This window comes from Triturus cristatus, chromosome 1_2, assembly GCF_964204655.1.
Source record: "Triturus cristatus chromosome 1_2, aTriCri1.1, whole genome shotgun sequence".
In the NCBI taxonomy this organism is placed as follows: Eukaryota; Metazoa; Chordata; class Amphibia; order Caudata; family Salamandridae; genus Triturus; species Triturus cristatus.
The window spans coordinates 263,304,372-263,321,282 of NC_140580.1; the positions used below are offsets into that span (position 1 = coordinate 263,304,372).

Consider the following 16,911-nt stretch of genomic DNA (forward strand, 5'->3'; position numbering starts at 1 on the left):
TAACTGGCCATAACAATCAAAAATAGAATCAAGAAATCTCACAAAACGTACGTGGTTATGTTATGGTCTGCACTCACTAGTAGTGTACACTATAATTACTGTATCCAATAATAAATGCAAGTCCAGATCCTCACCGCTGACCACCAGTGTTAGAAATGGGGATCTCTAGTTGGCAAAGGCTGGCCACTGTCCCAAGTAGGGACCCTTCTTCCTAAGTCAGAGTAAGCAGCCTACACCCTTTGACAACCCCTGCTCAACCCTGTGGTAACGTAGCACGAGCAGCTAGGCTTATCTCAGAGGCAGTGTGTGAAGCGTTTATGACCATACACAGTAATATAATGAGGAACACTACAAATGGACACCACTCAAGTAGTTATAAAAAATAGGTATATTTGTATAGACTTAATCACAAGACCAATAACAGTAAAAATCCACAATACTAGAAAAATATAGTTACTTTAAAAATGCTGCAAAAATAGTTCACGATGCACAAAATGATGTTCAGTTCAATGCAGTGGTCTCTGCGACCCTTTTACCCACAAAGGATTCTGTAACAAAGCAACAAAAATGTCGCTAAGGAGTTGTAGCGATAAATTTCCTCACGCTAACCAGCGATGCGTTGAATCCTTACCGCAAGGGGGGATGATGCGCTGGGTTGCGGGCAGGACAAAGCGACAAACTTCTTCACGCTAAGCCGGTGATGCGATAAAATCCTTGCCGCTAAGGGAGGATGATGCACCGAGCCTGTTGCGTGTGCGATCTTGCTGTGATGAAAGAAAATGGCGCTCCGTGAGGGAGCGACGATCCTGATGCGATGCGGGGAAAATGGCGAACGCTCGGGGTCCGCGCTGCGATGAGCTTGATGCGATGATTTAGGGTTAGCGAGCACTTTGGGGCACGCTAACAGGCAATGTGACAATCCTTGGGTTAGCGAGCGTTTTCAGACCCGCTGACAGGCGATACAATAACTTGGGTTAGTGAATGTTTTCAGACCCGCTGACAGGCTCTGCAACGATCTTCGGGATAGCGGGCGTTTTCAGGCCCGCTGACGGGTGATGCGATAATCTTCAGGATAGCGGGCGCTTTCAGGCCCGCTGATGGGTGATGTGACGATCTCCGGTAGCAAGCGCTCAGTGGCAGCAGAGCGACGATTTTTCTCATGCTCACCAGCTGCAGCGGCCCGCTAACGGGGGTTAGCGACGATTTTCAGCACTCTTTTCTCAGCAGTAGAACTAGAGACCCTGGAACTCACAGGAGCCTCACCTGCAGATAGCAATCCTCACTGGGAGGACACAGGAGGCTGGTGGTGGAGTCTGGTGTGCCTGAGACTCCTGCAGGAGGCTAGCTCTCTTCTAGCCCTTGGGTGATTGCTGTAGCCACAAAATAAAAGTTCCTTCAAAGTCCTTTTCCTCTTCTTCCAAGTCCAGTAGTAACCACTGCAGGCCAGTCCAAGAAACAGCACACAAGCACAAGGACAGTCCTTCTCCTGCAGATTCCTGTAATCACACTGACAGAGGTTCTTCTTGTTGTCCAGGAGCAATACAAATTGTAGGGGTTGGGGTACAAATATTTATACCCCCAAAGTCTTTGTTCTTAGGAGCCACAAGTCTCTGAACCCAGCCAGAACCAGTTATGCCCAGCCCTGGAGCACTTTGTTTACCAGGCTGCATCCCTCCTTTCAGAAAGAGGGGGGGTCTGCCTTCAGACGCACAGTGGGAGGGGGAGCCAGCATTCACCTTGCCAGGCACAGCCCTATTCAAGTGCAGGAGCTACCCCTCCCCTCACACCAAGGCAGATCTCTCTATTCAACCTAGGTCTGACTCAGCCTGCCCTGTCCCTCCAAAACCAGACAGCCAATACACATAATAGCAGAGCACACTGGAAGGCTTAGGCAAGAAAGTACCTATACTCTAAAAGTGGTAGTTTCAAACACAGAATATAAAAATAACCTTCACTAAAAGATGTATTTCAATATTCTGAGCTCAGGCATACTAAATTCGTTTTTCTACTATGTTCTGTGGGTCAGCTAGGACTATAGAATGTAATAGCCAAAACCTCCCATTCTGGCCTATGGAGAACAGGTAGCCTTACTGTAGTGAAAAACGAAATTGGGTGTAATTCACTACTAGGACATGCTACACACATCAGAGCATGTCCTACCTTACACATACAATGCACCCTACCATAGGGGTGGCTGACATGATGCCAAGTGAAGGTTCAGGGGCTGGGAAGTGGGTGCACTTCACAGCCAAGATGGCAGTTCTGGACTGCACGTAGACACTGCAGTGGCAGGTCTGAGACACGCTTTACAAGCTGCTTCTGTGGGTGGCACAAACCAGTGCTGCAGGCCCACCAGCAGCATTTGGTTTACCAGCCCTGGGCACACAGGGGCCACGCTACTAGGGACTAACAAGTAAACCAAATAAGCCAATCATGGATGTACCAATTCACATGTCATCTTTACAAAGGGAGCATTCGCGCTGTGGCACTGAATGGCAGTGGCACAGCGCCCAGAGCATCTATAACCAGCAAAAACAGAGGAGTCACAGCGAAAAATGGAAGGGAGACTCACGCCAATGGTGCCAGGTCTAACAGGGACTGTGAGAAGTTGGCCTGGCATATGCTGTCTCCTAGTTATAGGGACACCTTGCACCAGTCCAATTCGACAACCTTTAACGAAAGCTATCCTAGTGGTAGCTGTGGAGAGCAGCCTTCAGGCTAAGTCTTGAAGGAGTGTTAAGCTTATTGTTTTACCATAAGAACCTCTTGAATAACCAAATGAAAGAGTAGCCCACACAGGTATATATATAAAATATATGTATTTATTCTAGACAGAATCCCACAGTCTCTTTATGAAGCTGTGGCAAAGTTACAATATCAAATAAGCATTGATAGACACAATAAATAGCACTATTAACATTGGGCCCCAGGGGGGACCAAACCATATACTAAAAAAGTGGTATAAGAACCCCGACAATTCTACAGGCAATGCCTAGGGCATTGAGGATCGCTGGCCCCTTAAGAATCCACCCCAGGTTATGAGGAAGGGGACCCACGGGAGGCGCGTGCAGTGCAAGTAGCTGCTATCGGAATCTCTATTACAGCCTATGGAGAATGTCGCGGTTGGAAATAAACAGTTTAAAAATACTTCTAGCAGGAGTACAAAGTTAAAACTTTAGACTTAAGCTTTTGAGGAGCCCACTACCACGAGAGTACCGAGGTACCACTGTTACCTGCCCCAGGGAAGCCGGGTGCATAGGTCGTTTCTGCTGTCGGGTCGCGGGCTGATTTTCAATGGGAAAATAGTCAAAAGTTCTGCTAGCCAAAAGCGTCGATGATGCCGTGAAGATCAAAGATGTGAAGATTGTAGAGAAGAACCTGAAAGCAGAGGGGACAGAGTCTGGGTCACGGCAAAGTGACCAGGAGGCTCAAAGCAAAGAGCCCTTCGATGTCGGGTGCTTCAGGTGGAAAGTGGTGTAGCTTGGATCTGCAGCCACGGGCTCCGGGAGGCTTCAAGGAAGGCCAGCTTCGGGAGGGCGACTTTCCCACGTCGGATGAGGGGCGCTGCGGTGTTAGTGTCCGGATTGGATCCACTAAGCCTTGGCAACCGCAACCCACGAAGGATAAACAAATCGGCTACAGGGCAGACACACGAGGTCTGGGAGAGGTCTCCTTTGGGGAGACTGTAGAGCAAGCCTGGAGCAACCAGGGGAACTCTTGTTTCTTGAAATAGACCTCCGCTAGGGCCCACAAGTCGAGAGACAAGGGACCGCGGGAGGCGGCAAATTGGAGTGCGTAAAAGGGCACCCACGGGCCACCGGAGGGGGCTAGGGCGCTGGTCTTTGGCACAATTGCTGTAGAGTGGTTGGCTCAAAAACGGGCCAAAGCACAACTTCCCCACTGGTCAGGGTCGTGTGCTACGCAAGAGGTGGCCGGTGTCCTGGGGTATTGGGGATCTCGGCACCCACGCGGTCCACGGTGCCCAAACTCGTTGAGCACACTCACTGGCCTCTGGGATGCGCTGGAAACCCACCTCAAGGTTTCTGGAAGTCGTCGAAGTTCGTGAGAGCAGCGAAGTTCCAACCGGGTCACTTGCAGTGTTTCAGGTGCCTGCCAAGCAGGGGGATAACTCCTTTATCCCAAGGGAGATTTCTTACGTCAGCTGGGCAGCAGCAAGTCGAAGGTCAAGACTGTAAAGTTCAAGATTAATCTGAGGCTCTGAGGCCACGTTATTCACCTTTATCCCTAAGATTAGGGGAGTGACCAGAGTAGTGCCCACCAATGGGAGGTGAGGCGGGAAAGGGTGGCTACACCCTCTCCCCTTTGTGTGTTTCCCGCCTGGGCGAGGGGCAGGATGCCCCTGAACCGGTTCCAACGGTGTATGCAGAATGAGGTCTCTGCAGCTGCCTACGTGCAACTCTGAAAGGACATTTGGTGCACCCACCCTGTTCCAATCCACATTATCCTGTCTGGGGAGATGCTAGCACCTCCCTGCCACAGGAGCCCTATTGTCCAGCTGGCGAGGCTGGGGTTTTCCCCAGCAACAGCCAGCCAGGGTCGTGTAGGTGGCGGGCAGTAGCCATTTTGTGTTACTTGTGCACTTTTAAATTGGTGTCCGAAATCTACCGCTTTTCCCATATCGCCCCTCTAGCAGGAGGGAATCGTACCCTCATGCCCATGACTGGACTGGGGGTATGATTCCTACATGTTTGACACCAAACACAATATGGTTCTGTGTAGCCATTCTCAAGTTATCACGCTATCGCGATAGACTTATAATGCGGTTAAGAGTATATAGTATGGCTACACTACAAACAACCCAGCAATGATTTTACGAGGGTTGCAGAGAGGCCCTACTAATGTAGGGGTCCCCCCTCACACATACCTCAGCACCCTGCCTTGTAGGATTACCAAGGCCTGCTACAGGGGTGACCTATGAGAGTACATGTGTTGTAATGGGGTGGGATATAGGGTACTTATATCCCTGTAAGGGGTGCTAGCACCACCTTACCCAGACTACAGTAGTGGTCTGGTGGTGTCAGTTTGTATAGCTGTCCCAGGGTGGCACAATAAGTGCTGCAGCCCTGGTAGGCCTACTGAGGGACCCATGCCCTGGGTACCTAGGGTACCATCTACAAGGGACTGTCAGGGCATCCTCAGCATCCAATTAGTTTGTACTTAGGGTACTTCACATTAGTTTTAGGGAGAAAGCAGATAGGCTGGGGTCCTGGATAGCAGGATCCCAGCCCGACTAGTCAAAAACCACTCAAATACCAGGCAAAAAGTTGGGGGCAACCATTAGTCAGATTCCACCTTCCTACAGGGACCAACCGATGCCTTCGTTCGGAAGCTCCTCATAATCCCTCAACAACGCTGTTCGCGCTGTTGGGATTAGGATGTTGGTTTCCAACAGCCTTTCAATGTTGGCCTTTCTGACATGGAAAGGCTGTCGCAAAGTGACTTTGGGGGCATCTGGCAGGAACCCTTCCCCCTGTCCCTCCGCATGTGGTGCCTGCCACACGGTTCAGGGATGTTTAAAAACTTCACTTTTTCTTTTTCTTTTTCCTTTTTTTTATTATTATCCACAGTATCAAAACATCAATGAATACATACATATCTGATAACAAGACATAAAAGCAATTCATTTCATTCAGTTATACCACAAAACATAATTAAATTAAGTTACATTATCTTTCCCTTTCAGCAATTCATATGCTCAATAATTTCTCCCCATACATAAATACCTAATTTACGTTTCCTTGTTCCTTTCACAGAATACAAACTATGCTCCAAGTTAGATATATTATAAAACCGGGCTCGACACATTTCAAAAGATAGTGCTTCCGGCTGAAGCCAGGAAGACGCTAAACATAACCGAGCGACCACTGTGGCAATGAAGAGCAAATATCGGCATTTATACATGGGTCTCCCTTGTTCAAGATCCTCACCAATCCCTGACAACATCATGGAGGCTAATATGTTAACACTAACCCCAGTGATCTCTGTCATGGATTTCTCTATATGTTCTATAAATGGCCCTAGTTTAGCACACACATGGAAAATATGGAGGCTATCGGCATTATCCATACCACATCGGAAACATTTACCATCATTGCCCCCCCTCATTTCATGATCTTGGCAGGAGTATGATAGAGATTAAATATGGTTTTATAAAACTGGGCTTTAAGATTTGCCGACAGACACATTTCCTGGGTGATAGCAATTGCCTTTTCTATAGAAACCCCTGGCTCTCCCACTTTTGCTGCCCACTTACAGTTTTGTTTTTCCAAGTCATCCCTCTTTGAAGCTAAAAGAATTTTATAAAGAGCCCCTATCCTTTCCTGACGCTTAATAGCTTCAACTATTTTAAGTGGTATCATCGCCATGAGTTGTTTACTTAGGAAGTTTTGTTCTGTAAAAATGTTAAAAACTGATTTTTATGTAGATGAAATTTATCTACTAAATCTGCAAACGACGCATAATGCCTCCCAGCCTCATAGAAGTCCCCGACCTGGGTGATGCCATTCCGTCTCCAACTAAATGCGACTTGGTCATGGAATATTGATGGTGATATACCTACAGCCGTGGTAGGAGTATAAAAAGTTAATCCCTGAATTTGTAGATTTTTCCAAACCGCATTCCAAGCTTTAAAAGCTGCCTCCAGAATTTTGAAGCGTGTTCTTTTGTAATAGCTCCTATCCAGTTTCTTGAACAAGCAGTTCTTGACCTCTTTGCCTAACACCATTTGGTAAATTGAGGGAGCCTCGGCAGTATTGTTCACATCTTCTCCGGTCAACATTATTTGCATATTTAATAGTAAACAGGAATAATAATAAAGTGTAAAGTCAGGAACTGACCACCCCCCGCTCTCTGGGAAGAGTCATGAAATGCATAGCTCTCCGGGGTTTCCCTGGAGCCCACAAGAATTTAGCACAAAGTGCATGTAGATATTGTAACTGAGCACGCGATACCGCCAACGGTACTGATCTAAATAAAATACAACACCTTAGGGAGTATATTCATTTTGAGGATGTTCGCTTTCCCCCCCAAGGACAGATGTAAGCATTCCCAGCTTTCTAACGATTGCTTTACCTTGGTGGTAATATACCCCGAATTAATATCAACCAAATCTTTCAAGTTTTCACAAATCTTTATTCCCAGATATGTAACCTCCTTAACCACTCTGGGATCACTGGCCTTAACCTGTTTTGTACACCGAATCTGGGTTTTGGATGTATTCATCTTATAACCCGAAACTGCGCCAAACTCACATGCTAGGCGTTCGACTTCGGGTATAGCCATGACAGGATTAGATGTTATGATGGCAATGTCATCAGCATATGCGAAGACACGGAACTGGTCTTCCAGAACACGGAAGGGTTTAATCTGAGTACTTCTCTCTAGCATAGTTAAAAAAGGATTAATATATAGGGCGAACAGCAGGGGAGAGCAGGGGAAACCCTGCCGTGTGCCTCTTGAGATTATTATAGGGTCTGATACTAGACCCATAGAACAGATCCTTGCTGAAGGCGATCGATATAGTACTTTTACAGCCTGAATGAACCCCTGACCGAACCCCATTCGCTGCATACCCCAAAGAGGAAACGCCAGGCTACACGATTGAACGCCTTCTCTGCATCAAGTAAGATCAGCCCTAGGTCCCTGACTTCGACCTGAGCAATGTTGAAGAGCGTCACTATTCTACTAATGTGATTCACAGTCCCCCGACCATGCATAAATCCATGTTGTTTTGGGTAGACTAGGGGAGAAATAACCTTTGCTAACCTGTTCGCAAGGATTTTAGCATAGATCTTCCCATCACAGTTGACAAGAGAGATCGGGCGGTATGACCCTGGCAGGTCCGGAGGTTTATCTTTTTTCCTAAAGATGACCTTATTGGCCTCGTCCCAGGATTGAGGTGCCCTTCCCATTTGGGCTGCTTGGGAGACAGCCAGCATATCTATTTTAATATCCTGAGAAAATGCCCTATACAACTCTGAAGGGAGCCTATCAGGGCCCGCTGCCTTACCAATCGCCATACTATTTATGGCTAGTTCTAACTCCTCCATGGTAATAGGGCTCTCCAAGATCTCTGCCTCCTCCTGACAAACTTGTTCCACCACTTGTTGTATTGCAGAGTCCCCTAAAAACAACCCTGTTTCGTTCCCCAGATATAAACTTTGATAAAACTCATTAAAAATCTGAAGAATTTCTTGGGGATCATAAACCATATCACCTGACTAATTTTTCATACCAGGTCTTCTATGAGCAGCTTCGTTAGAATGTAATCTCTTGGCCAGGCAACGCCCTACCGCTTCTCTGTACTCATAACTTTCTTTTTGGTACACCAAGTATTTAGCTGCAATTTCCTTACTCAACAATAAATTGATGTTAGCCTTACATTTAGCAACCATAGTTTGTAATTCAGCAATGTCATTCTTAGCCAAGATCCCCTGTGCCAAGTTTTCTTCCGCGGTCTTAAGTTTAATATACAGTTCCTGCATTGTAAGCTTGGCTTTCTTTTGCTGGTATAATCCATAGCTCAAGACCTCCCCTCTAAGACAAGCCTGAAATGCGTCCCAGAAAACCCCAGTGGCGGTTGAGTGCCGGTTATCTTGGAGGAAGCCCTTGATCCAGCTCTTGATATGATCTATAAAAGTTTTTTCAAGGAACAGTTTCCAATTAAAGGTGAAAGTTTGTGGGTTTATACAAGAACCTAATGCTGGAGTATCCATGACCACTGGTGCATGATCAGATGTGACTCTTGGGAAAACATGGGATTCTGGCTTCTGTAAATAATGCAGGCGGTACAAAAAAATAATCAAGTCGTACTAACTTTTGATGGGGATGAGAATAAAATGTGAAACCAGGATCTTGCTATCGAAGATGATCCCATACATCGACCAACCCATGATCCATCAGTAAGTGATATAGTGCCTTAAAAACCCTAGGTTTCCTACCCTTGTAATTTTGTATACCCAATTGAAGTTCCTTGTTAATCAAGTTGATATTAAAATCCCCACACAGCACCAAGGGGGTAGGCCGTAGTGCGAGCGCCACATTAAGTTGTTCCAAAACCATGGCTTCATCAAAATTGGAGCCGTAAACAGTACAGAGCGTAAACTTATTCTCCCCATCATACATTCCAGGATAAGCCATCGTCCCAACTTATCTGCTAATACCCACCCCGAGGTTTGTATGATAATACCCGCCCCTACCCCTACCCTTCCGCGAGGCTCTGGGACCAATAGTCCCTGTGATGACAAGCTCCCGCCACCCAGGTGATCGCTCCCACACCACACCCATCACCTTATAAACCAAGCATGGCGACATATAAAACCTATCGAATTCACAGTATTCTTAAATCAAATACATGTCGCCAGAGCCAACTTATCCTAATTACATCACCTAAATTCACATAGGGTGAAGAAACTCACAAGAGAGAGAAGAGACAAAAAGAAAAAGAAAAAAAGGGAGGCACAGGGAAGGAATAAAGGTAAAAACCAGACATGGTTGCGGATCTACATCTTAATTCAGGCCCTGGCATTAATTCTAAGTAAGACTAACTGCAGAGCCCGGATAGTGCGCGTTTTACATAGATTGTAAAAACTCTTTCGCTAGCACTTCAGAGGTGAAGAACCGGGTTTGATCTTTGACAATAACTTTAAGCTTAGCTGGGTTTAACAAAAAGACTTGAGCCCCTTTAGCCTGTAATGATGCGATGAGCTGGCGTAGGTGCCAGCGTCTTTCCACGGTTAGATGACAATAATCAGGCCATGTCTGAACTGGGGTGGCGTGGTGAGCAAAATAACGATGGATTAAACCCAGATCGGTGACTGGGGGTGAATGTTTTGCCAATGTGCAACATTCCGTCCATCATTTTGTGTGTTTTGCCGTGCCAGAGAATACACATCTTCCCGAGCCAGAAAGCTATTTAGAGAAATTAAGATTGCTCTTGGTCTGTCTACAGTTTGACCAGATCTAGGACGAAGGTTAAATGGGAAGCGATGTGCTCGCTCTACTTCTCTCGCCAGTCCCATTTACCCAGTTCCGGAAAGGCTTCCGGAAATAAGTCAATAATGAATTTACGCGGATCCTGTCCTTCAACCCCCTCCGGAATTTGCAAGACTCTAAGATTTTTTCTACGAGAGCGATTTTCTATATCAGCTAGTTTCCACTGCGTATTGTCTTTTAGGGACCGTGGAGAATCAGTCAGAGCCTTGTGTGCGACCAATTCATCTTCAATACAGGAGATTCTCGCTTCTGCTTCATTAAATCTTGTGGTGAACTCCGAGCAAGTCTTTGCTATACACCGCACCGAATTCTGCAGTTTCCGACATGACCCCTGGACTCTCTGGCTCTATACTCATGCCTCTTCTCTGTGGGTGACCATGGTTTGATAAATCAAAGCTAGTGATATATCCTCGGTTGAATTGGTTGGTAGTTCGGTAGCAGTGCCCGGGTTACGGCCATTCTCTACACTTAAGTCAGTTGAACAGGAGTAGTCCCATTGTAAGACATTGCATCCATTGCCATGGTTCATTTGGTTGGCACCACCTTTCAAATCCTGTCTTTTACGAACTGTTCACAGACTACCATCTGATATATCGCCGGAGTCCTCTATGTGCGTACTACTGTGGTCACTACCTTCATCAACCTGCTCACCAATCAAAACTGAGGCTGTCAGTATAGACTCGGGTCATCGCTTGACGAATTGGACTGGTCTGATAATGAGAAAAAATAGTCCCCAGATTCTATGTCCTGTGATGAAGCTTTGGAACTCGTATTGTCAACATTTATAGCCCCTTTTAACACTACACCAGGCTCGTCTACATCCACCAAGTTGGCGTTGGGGCCACCGTCCGAAGAGTCCTGGGTGGGGGGCCCGCGTGGAGTACTTGGGACACTCCCCTCCCCATTTATAACCTTATCCATTCCAATACCTTGAGCGGCACCCTGCAAAAATATTGGATCTGTGTTACAGTTACCAGTGTCACTGAAATTGAGGTCTGTCTCTCTCATCACTTGATTTGTGATAGGGTCTATAGTGCACCTAGACCCTACTTCCGCGGCAGACGACATACTCTGGGAAGATTGGGAAAATTGAGCGTCTTTCCCCTTGTTTTTAGGTTTACCAGCGGAAAATAATAGCGGTATGGTGCGCTTACCCACATTCTCCAACATTTTACCTCCCTTTCCTCCTTTTGCCTCAGTATCCTTAATCGGCGTTTTAGAACCGCCGCTCGCTGTGTTCTTTAATCCAGTATCGGCAATATCGGTACTGTCCACATGAGGGCGAGTCCTCCGTCTCGCCGCCTTGAGAGGCATTGCTTGCACACCTCTCCCCAGCCCTCCACGGACGCCGTAGTGTGTAGACGCCGGCAGAGAAGACCAACGCCGGCGCCAGACGTTACTCCACCAGCTGCACTGATGTAAACAGCGTAGCCTCGCCGAAATTGTAGCCGCCGCGACAGTTAACATGCCGCGCTGGTAAGATATTTCTTTCACCGTTTCTCCGTCTCTCCGTTTCTCTCCTGTGCGGTCAGTGTACTGTAGCCATAGTGTGGGGTTTGAGCACCTGGGAGCGGCCAGCTCAAGCGTCCGAAGATGTGGACGCCATCTTGCCTCCATCAAAACTTCAATTTTTCAGTGGGATCTTGTGCTGCGGGCATTTTTGGCCAGCCGCACAAGCTCCCATTGAAAAATGGAAGTTTGGGACCGCACTATGTGCAGTCGCATCCTAATTGCGGGGTCGGAACTGCCGACCTGAGGTTTGTCAGTTCCCAATCCGCAACAATGTCAGTCAGTGGCAACTCCGACCGACATTGTAATTAGGGCCTTAATTTCCTCGAGTGTCTGCTGTATCTATCAGCAAGGTGTGAGGTACTAACTAACCAGATCTCTCAGAAATGTTTATGGTGCGCTGATCTCACACACACACACTTCATGCAAGGCCTACTTTCTGGTTTTCTGGCAGCCGGAGCACCTTGCTCAAAATTCAAACAATGTCTGGTGAAACATTTGAGGGCAGCTCAAGCATTTGGCACCATAGTTTCAGCAGCCATTACCTACATCAACATGATTATATCGCAAACGTAAGGCTTAATTTATGATAAATACATTTTTGCACGGGTAGCAAGAGGCCCTGAAAAGTACGTGGCCTGAGTTATTCAACCCGAACCCACCCCCTTTTGGGATGGTTCTGGTTCCAGTGGTGCTCAGGAGGACCTCTGACTGGTCCTAGCCAGGACACAACTCTGACAAAATAAATTACTGATTGCCCTTAAAATTAGAGATTTGTCGCTGGAACTGCTGCCTTTGTTGGGGTATAGGCACACTGCACTGGGACAGAGTAGGGACAATTCTGTGTGACTGATCTGGAACCCAGTTTTACTGTGAAATGGCTGCCGTGCTCTGGCTGTACCAGTGCCAGCACTTACAAGGTTACTTAGTGTAAAGAAGGCTACTAGTAAGTAATTTGGGAATTAACCAGTTTCAGACCTATGTTTGAGGGGACACATCGTGATACAAATGAAAGGGCTCTGCTGACAGCAACGTTCAACATTAAATAGCAGCAGCCAAGCTATGGAATTCATTACCCCCAAACATAAGTGCCACGGAAAACTATCTCATCTTTAGAAGACTACTCTGGAGTTAGCTCTTTCCTACATGGTTACCACACTCAAACACAAATGTACAACATATGCCTGTGCATGTAAACATGTATAATCTGATTATTTGTACGTATTTACATATGTGCATTTGTTTGTACAGATAGGTATACTACTTATGGCTTAAAAAAGTGTAGATATTATTTTGGTTTGCTTAACAAGTGCATATATTACTTATGATTAAAATAAATATATCTACAATATTTTATGCTTAACATGTATACAGGTCATTGTATAGATCTCATACTTATTTGATAACATGCTGATGGGTCTCTGTTTATTTTATCTATCAAAATATGTAAGGATGATCATACCAATTATAATGATAAGTGCTTCACTATTGAAATATTGAGTAAAACATAAAAATAAAATTAACATTTAAATAAATTATAAAAATGCACAAATTCATGGGGTTTGTTTTTTACGGCTACACCTGAAAGTCTGAATTTCTAACTATCTATCCATACTTGCACATCTGGAACTTTATACGATACAATTTTATATCTCTATTATTAATTTTCTTATGCCTGTGTACGATTTCTATGTAGTATTGTACCTATATATTTATTACTTTACTCCTACTGTAAAAATAAAGGGGAAGAAAACATTCAACTCCCTCCCATACACTATTCTCTGTCTCATCCCATACCTTTGTCAATATATCCCTACCTCTACTCTCTGACCCATCCCAAAGCTCATTCTTGTACTATGATCTCCCTAAGACCCTTTCTAGACTCTTCCCTCCTCAATCCCTCCTTGACTCACCCCACACCTCATTCTACTACTATGATCTCCCTAATAAAACTTTCTAGACTCTTCTCTCCTCTATCCTTCCTTTGACTGATCCCAAACCTAATTTGACTACTATGATCTCCCTAATAACCCTTTCTAGACTCTTCTCTCCTCTATCCTTCCTTTGACTCATCCCAAACCTCCTCTAACTAATATGTTCTTCCAAATAACACTCTCTAGACTATTCCCTCCTTTATTCTATTCAATCAAACTAACAGACGTGCATGTCCACCACTCAAATTAACAATTTACATGTCCTTATACTAATCCACCACTAATCCTTTGGGTTCCAGAGTATCATAGTACTCGCCGAAAAACGCCTCAACACCTCGTCGGGGGTAGTAAGCCTATATAAATACAATTACGAATTTGGCCTCCTCTAACCGTTTCAAAGCCCTTGCCCAGCTAGTCAAGTTTTCCAAACATGCTGTTTAAATACGTTCAGGTGCTCCATTAAGTTTTAGAAGGCAAATGTGTATATTTTTATAATGCTAAAACCCAAACACAGTTGAGATAATTACTAAATATCTTGAAATAAAATGACCCATATATTCACATTCTTGTCGCCTTTATGTAAGCGTAAACATGTCTGAAATGTTTGAATATGAGACAGACCTTTGTGTAGTGTGACAGCAGGGTCACCGCAAGGTGCATAAAGTGCTGTAATCTGAACATTATTCCACTTACATCACTGGGACGATCGTATGAGGGAGAAAACTATTAGCTTCTTGAGGGATTTCAAACTCCCGTCCCTGTTCTTCAATGCAGTTCGCCGAAGCGCGGTCTGGTTTGCATCGCACCCACTTGTATCTCGCCTTCTCCACTGGAGCACCTGGCCAGTAAATATAGGTGCATGTTAATCTGCAGCGAATGTATACACTTGGCGTTTAGAACAATTAATAAAACTACTCCTTAGACACAAAATGCTGCTTTTGTTAGGAGAAAGTTTGAAGGCCCATGAAGACAGGCACTTCGTCTCGCGCTCACCGGAAACAGATATGTGTCATCATGATTCAACACTTCCTGTCCAACTGCCTCAAACTGCTGTTTTGTAAATTCTCAGGAAGCATGTAAATTAAATCTGAATATTCATTGTATCCACACATTATGCTTATAAAGAAAATATTGAAGTGTGGGATAATTATAAAACATTTAGCGTTGGCAGTGCTTGAGGTTTTATTTCTAATGCGTTTGAGATTGCCACAAGTATTTTTAGTGGAGTCGAAAGCTGATGAAGCTCACTTAGAGTGCATACGCTACACCGTTAAATCAAGTACATCTAATTTACTTTCCAGATTTTAAAGCAGATTAAACTTCAGTGCCTGAAACTGCTGATTACACTTCCGCTTTCAACTGTGTGCCTCCTCATGACTGCGCAGTCAGTCAAACTCACGATCGCAGCACATCTGAAGAAGTGCACTCTACAGAATAACAAACCAACCATCCTAAAAAGTTAACTCGGTTTAAAATAGCTATATAATATCAACTTCAATTTAGAGGTCAAATGTTAATTGAGATTCTTTAAAAAAAAAAAAAAAAACGCCCAGTTGTCTTTAAAGTACCTTTGCAAAGACAGAAGTTTCAAAGAGTCTAATGTCACAAATTTCCGGGGGAAAAACAAAAACATGATATAAAGTATGAAATTTACCTTGCGCCAAGTTTCCAATGAGGAGGCTCGCGGACAGTAGGAACATTCTTATGTTCAGTTTGGAGAGGGGTGCTGTTTTGCGTTGCATTTTTCCTCACAATAGCAGTACTCAGTCCACTACTTTCAATTAGAAAAAAATAACGAGAACCGAGGGCGTCTTTAGTAAATGTTTCCACATTGCCCAAACCCAGCCCACAGACTGCGTCACTGTTTCCTGAAGAAACGAGTACTGCTTGCCCTGCGAAACACAAGTTAACATAATAACGGATGGTAATAAGTAGCTTGCCAAAATTGGCATCTTCGTGTACGAGTGCCTATGAGTGCATACTGCTTAATAAGCACTGTTACCTCAGACTAGGCACCCTGCATGAAAACTAACATGCGAGGCAGTTCATACGAGTGTCCGTAAAAAACTGCATTCTCCTTCATTGACTTCGAAAACATACTTTAGAAGTACATAACAGGTGTAACCCCGAGCAATATCTCTTGACTGCTGCTTTTACTTAGAAAGTTAAGGTTCGAGTCTTCGGGGAAGTTATTTGGTCATGACGCGAGTAAGACAAACGGAATCCTCTCCAGGCAGGCGCGCAACACCCATTGGACTCAACGGGCTTCAGCCCCCCCCCGTCGTGTGCGGCAGCCCGGGATGAGACACCTTCCCGGGCAAAAAAGCAGCCGCACCCGAGCACTTCACAGGTCTTTAAAAGGCCATTTGCATGTTAATGAGGCCTTGCTGTTGTTTCACCCCTTCTAGGAGCCCCTGCAGCTCCACTCTGCCAATTGCTTAAAGTTCAGCCCCCCCCCCCCGATATTTTTGCTCAGCCCCCCCCCCCCCCCCCCCCGAAATTTGGCTCTAGTTGCGCCTCTGTCTCCAGGCACCAGATGTGACCATCCCACTGACAATGCTGACCTTGGAGTAGGTCCAGCGAAGGGACAAGAGTTGCATGATAAGAATGGCCGGCCTGTTGGTGCATGTTCTTTCCATAGCAAAGGTAGATTTCTTGATTGTCTGCGGAGCACTGACATTTTCAAAATGTCCTACAGCTTTTGGAAAAGTCGAGCTTCCTGTAAAATATGCTTTTCATTTTGAACATCTTCCACAGCTTTTCAATATCTGACTTAATAATTCTGCAAGTGAGAACGTCTGCAAAATGTTCATAACGGAAGGAGGAGTGACCAGTGCCAAGAATGCAGATCCGAAGCGGCTGCTCTCAACGTAGATGAGCATCGATGTGGATCCTACCTGAGGTACTCGTTTATTAGTTCTCGCCTACGACAGCACACGCTCTCCCTTGCAAGAGATGTTGTATACAAGACAACCAGCCCATTGCTTAACATTCGTTGGCATTGTCACTCCCATTTGCTGCCTTCTAAATGACCAGCACATGCTGGCTTCTCTTACTCTTCTTTCTGCTCAAAATCTGTTTATTACATTTTCAAAAAACATTACAACACTTTTGCAGTTGATAAAACAATCTATAGGCATTGGCATAGCAGTAGCAACAGATCGAACAAGATATGCAAGTATTACATTGCAACTGTTCATAACCCCCTGGCAGGGGGATGCCTATGGCTTGCTTTATGTGCTCCTGATGGTGATGCCAGGGGAGCTAAAGAAGAGGACTGAGCGTGCTGCTCTCATGTCTGTGCTTGCCTAGTTGAAGAATGAAACTGGTAAACAAACTGGGACGGGGAGGGAGGGAAGGGGGTCTCTAGCCAGTGTCGTTTGATCCCTTGGGTGTGGAGCCGCAAGAGAAGGGGGGATGCTGATCGCAGTGCAGTTTCACACTACTAGACTCC

General features: G+C 45.4%; 1 protein-coding gene across 1 annotated transcript in view; it reads right to left on the reverse strand.

Moving 5' to 3' along the window:
- SRGN (serglycin) overlaps window positions 1–15,300 on the reverse strand; it is a 127,253-nt gene extending 111,953 nt beyond the window's left edge. The window contains exons 1-2 of the mRNA XM_085603585.1: window positions 15,112–15,300; window positions 14,151–14,295 (exon numbers count right to left, since the gene is read on the reverse strand). Of these exons, the coding sequence (XP_085459711.1) occupies window positions 14,151–14,295; window positions 15,112–15,199 (233 nt within the window). The 5' untranslated portion in view covers window positions 15,200–15,300. The remainder of the gene's footprint in view (window positions 1–14,150; window positions 14,296–15,111) is intronic.
- Window positions 15,301–16,911: the final 1,611 nt, after the last annotated feature.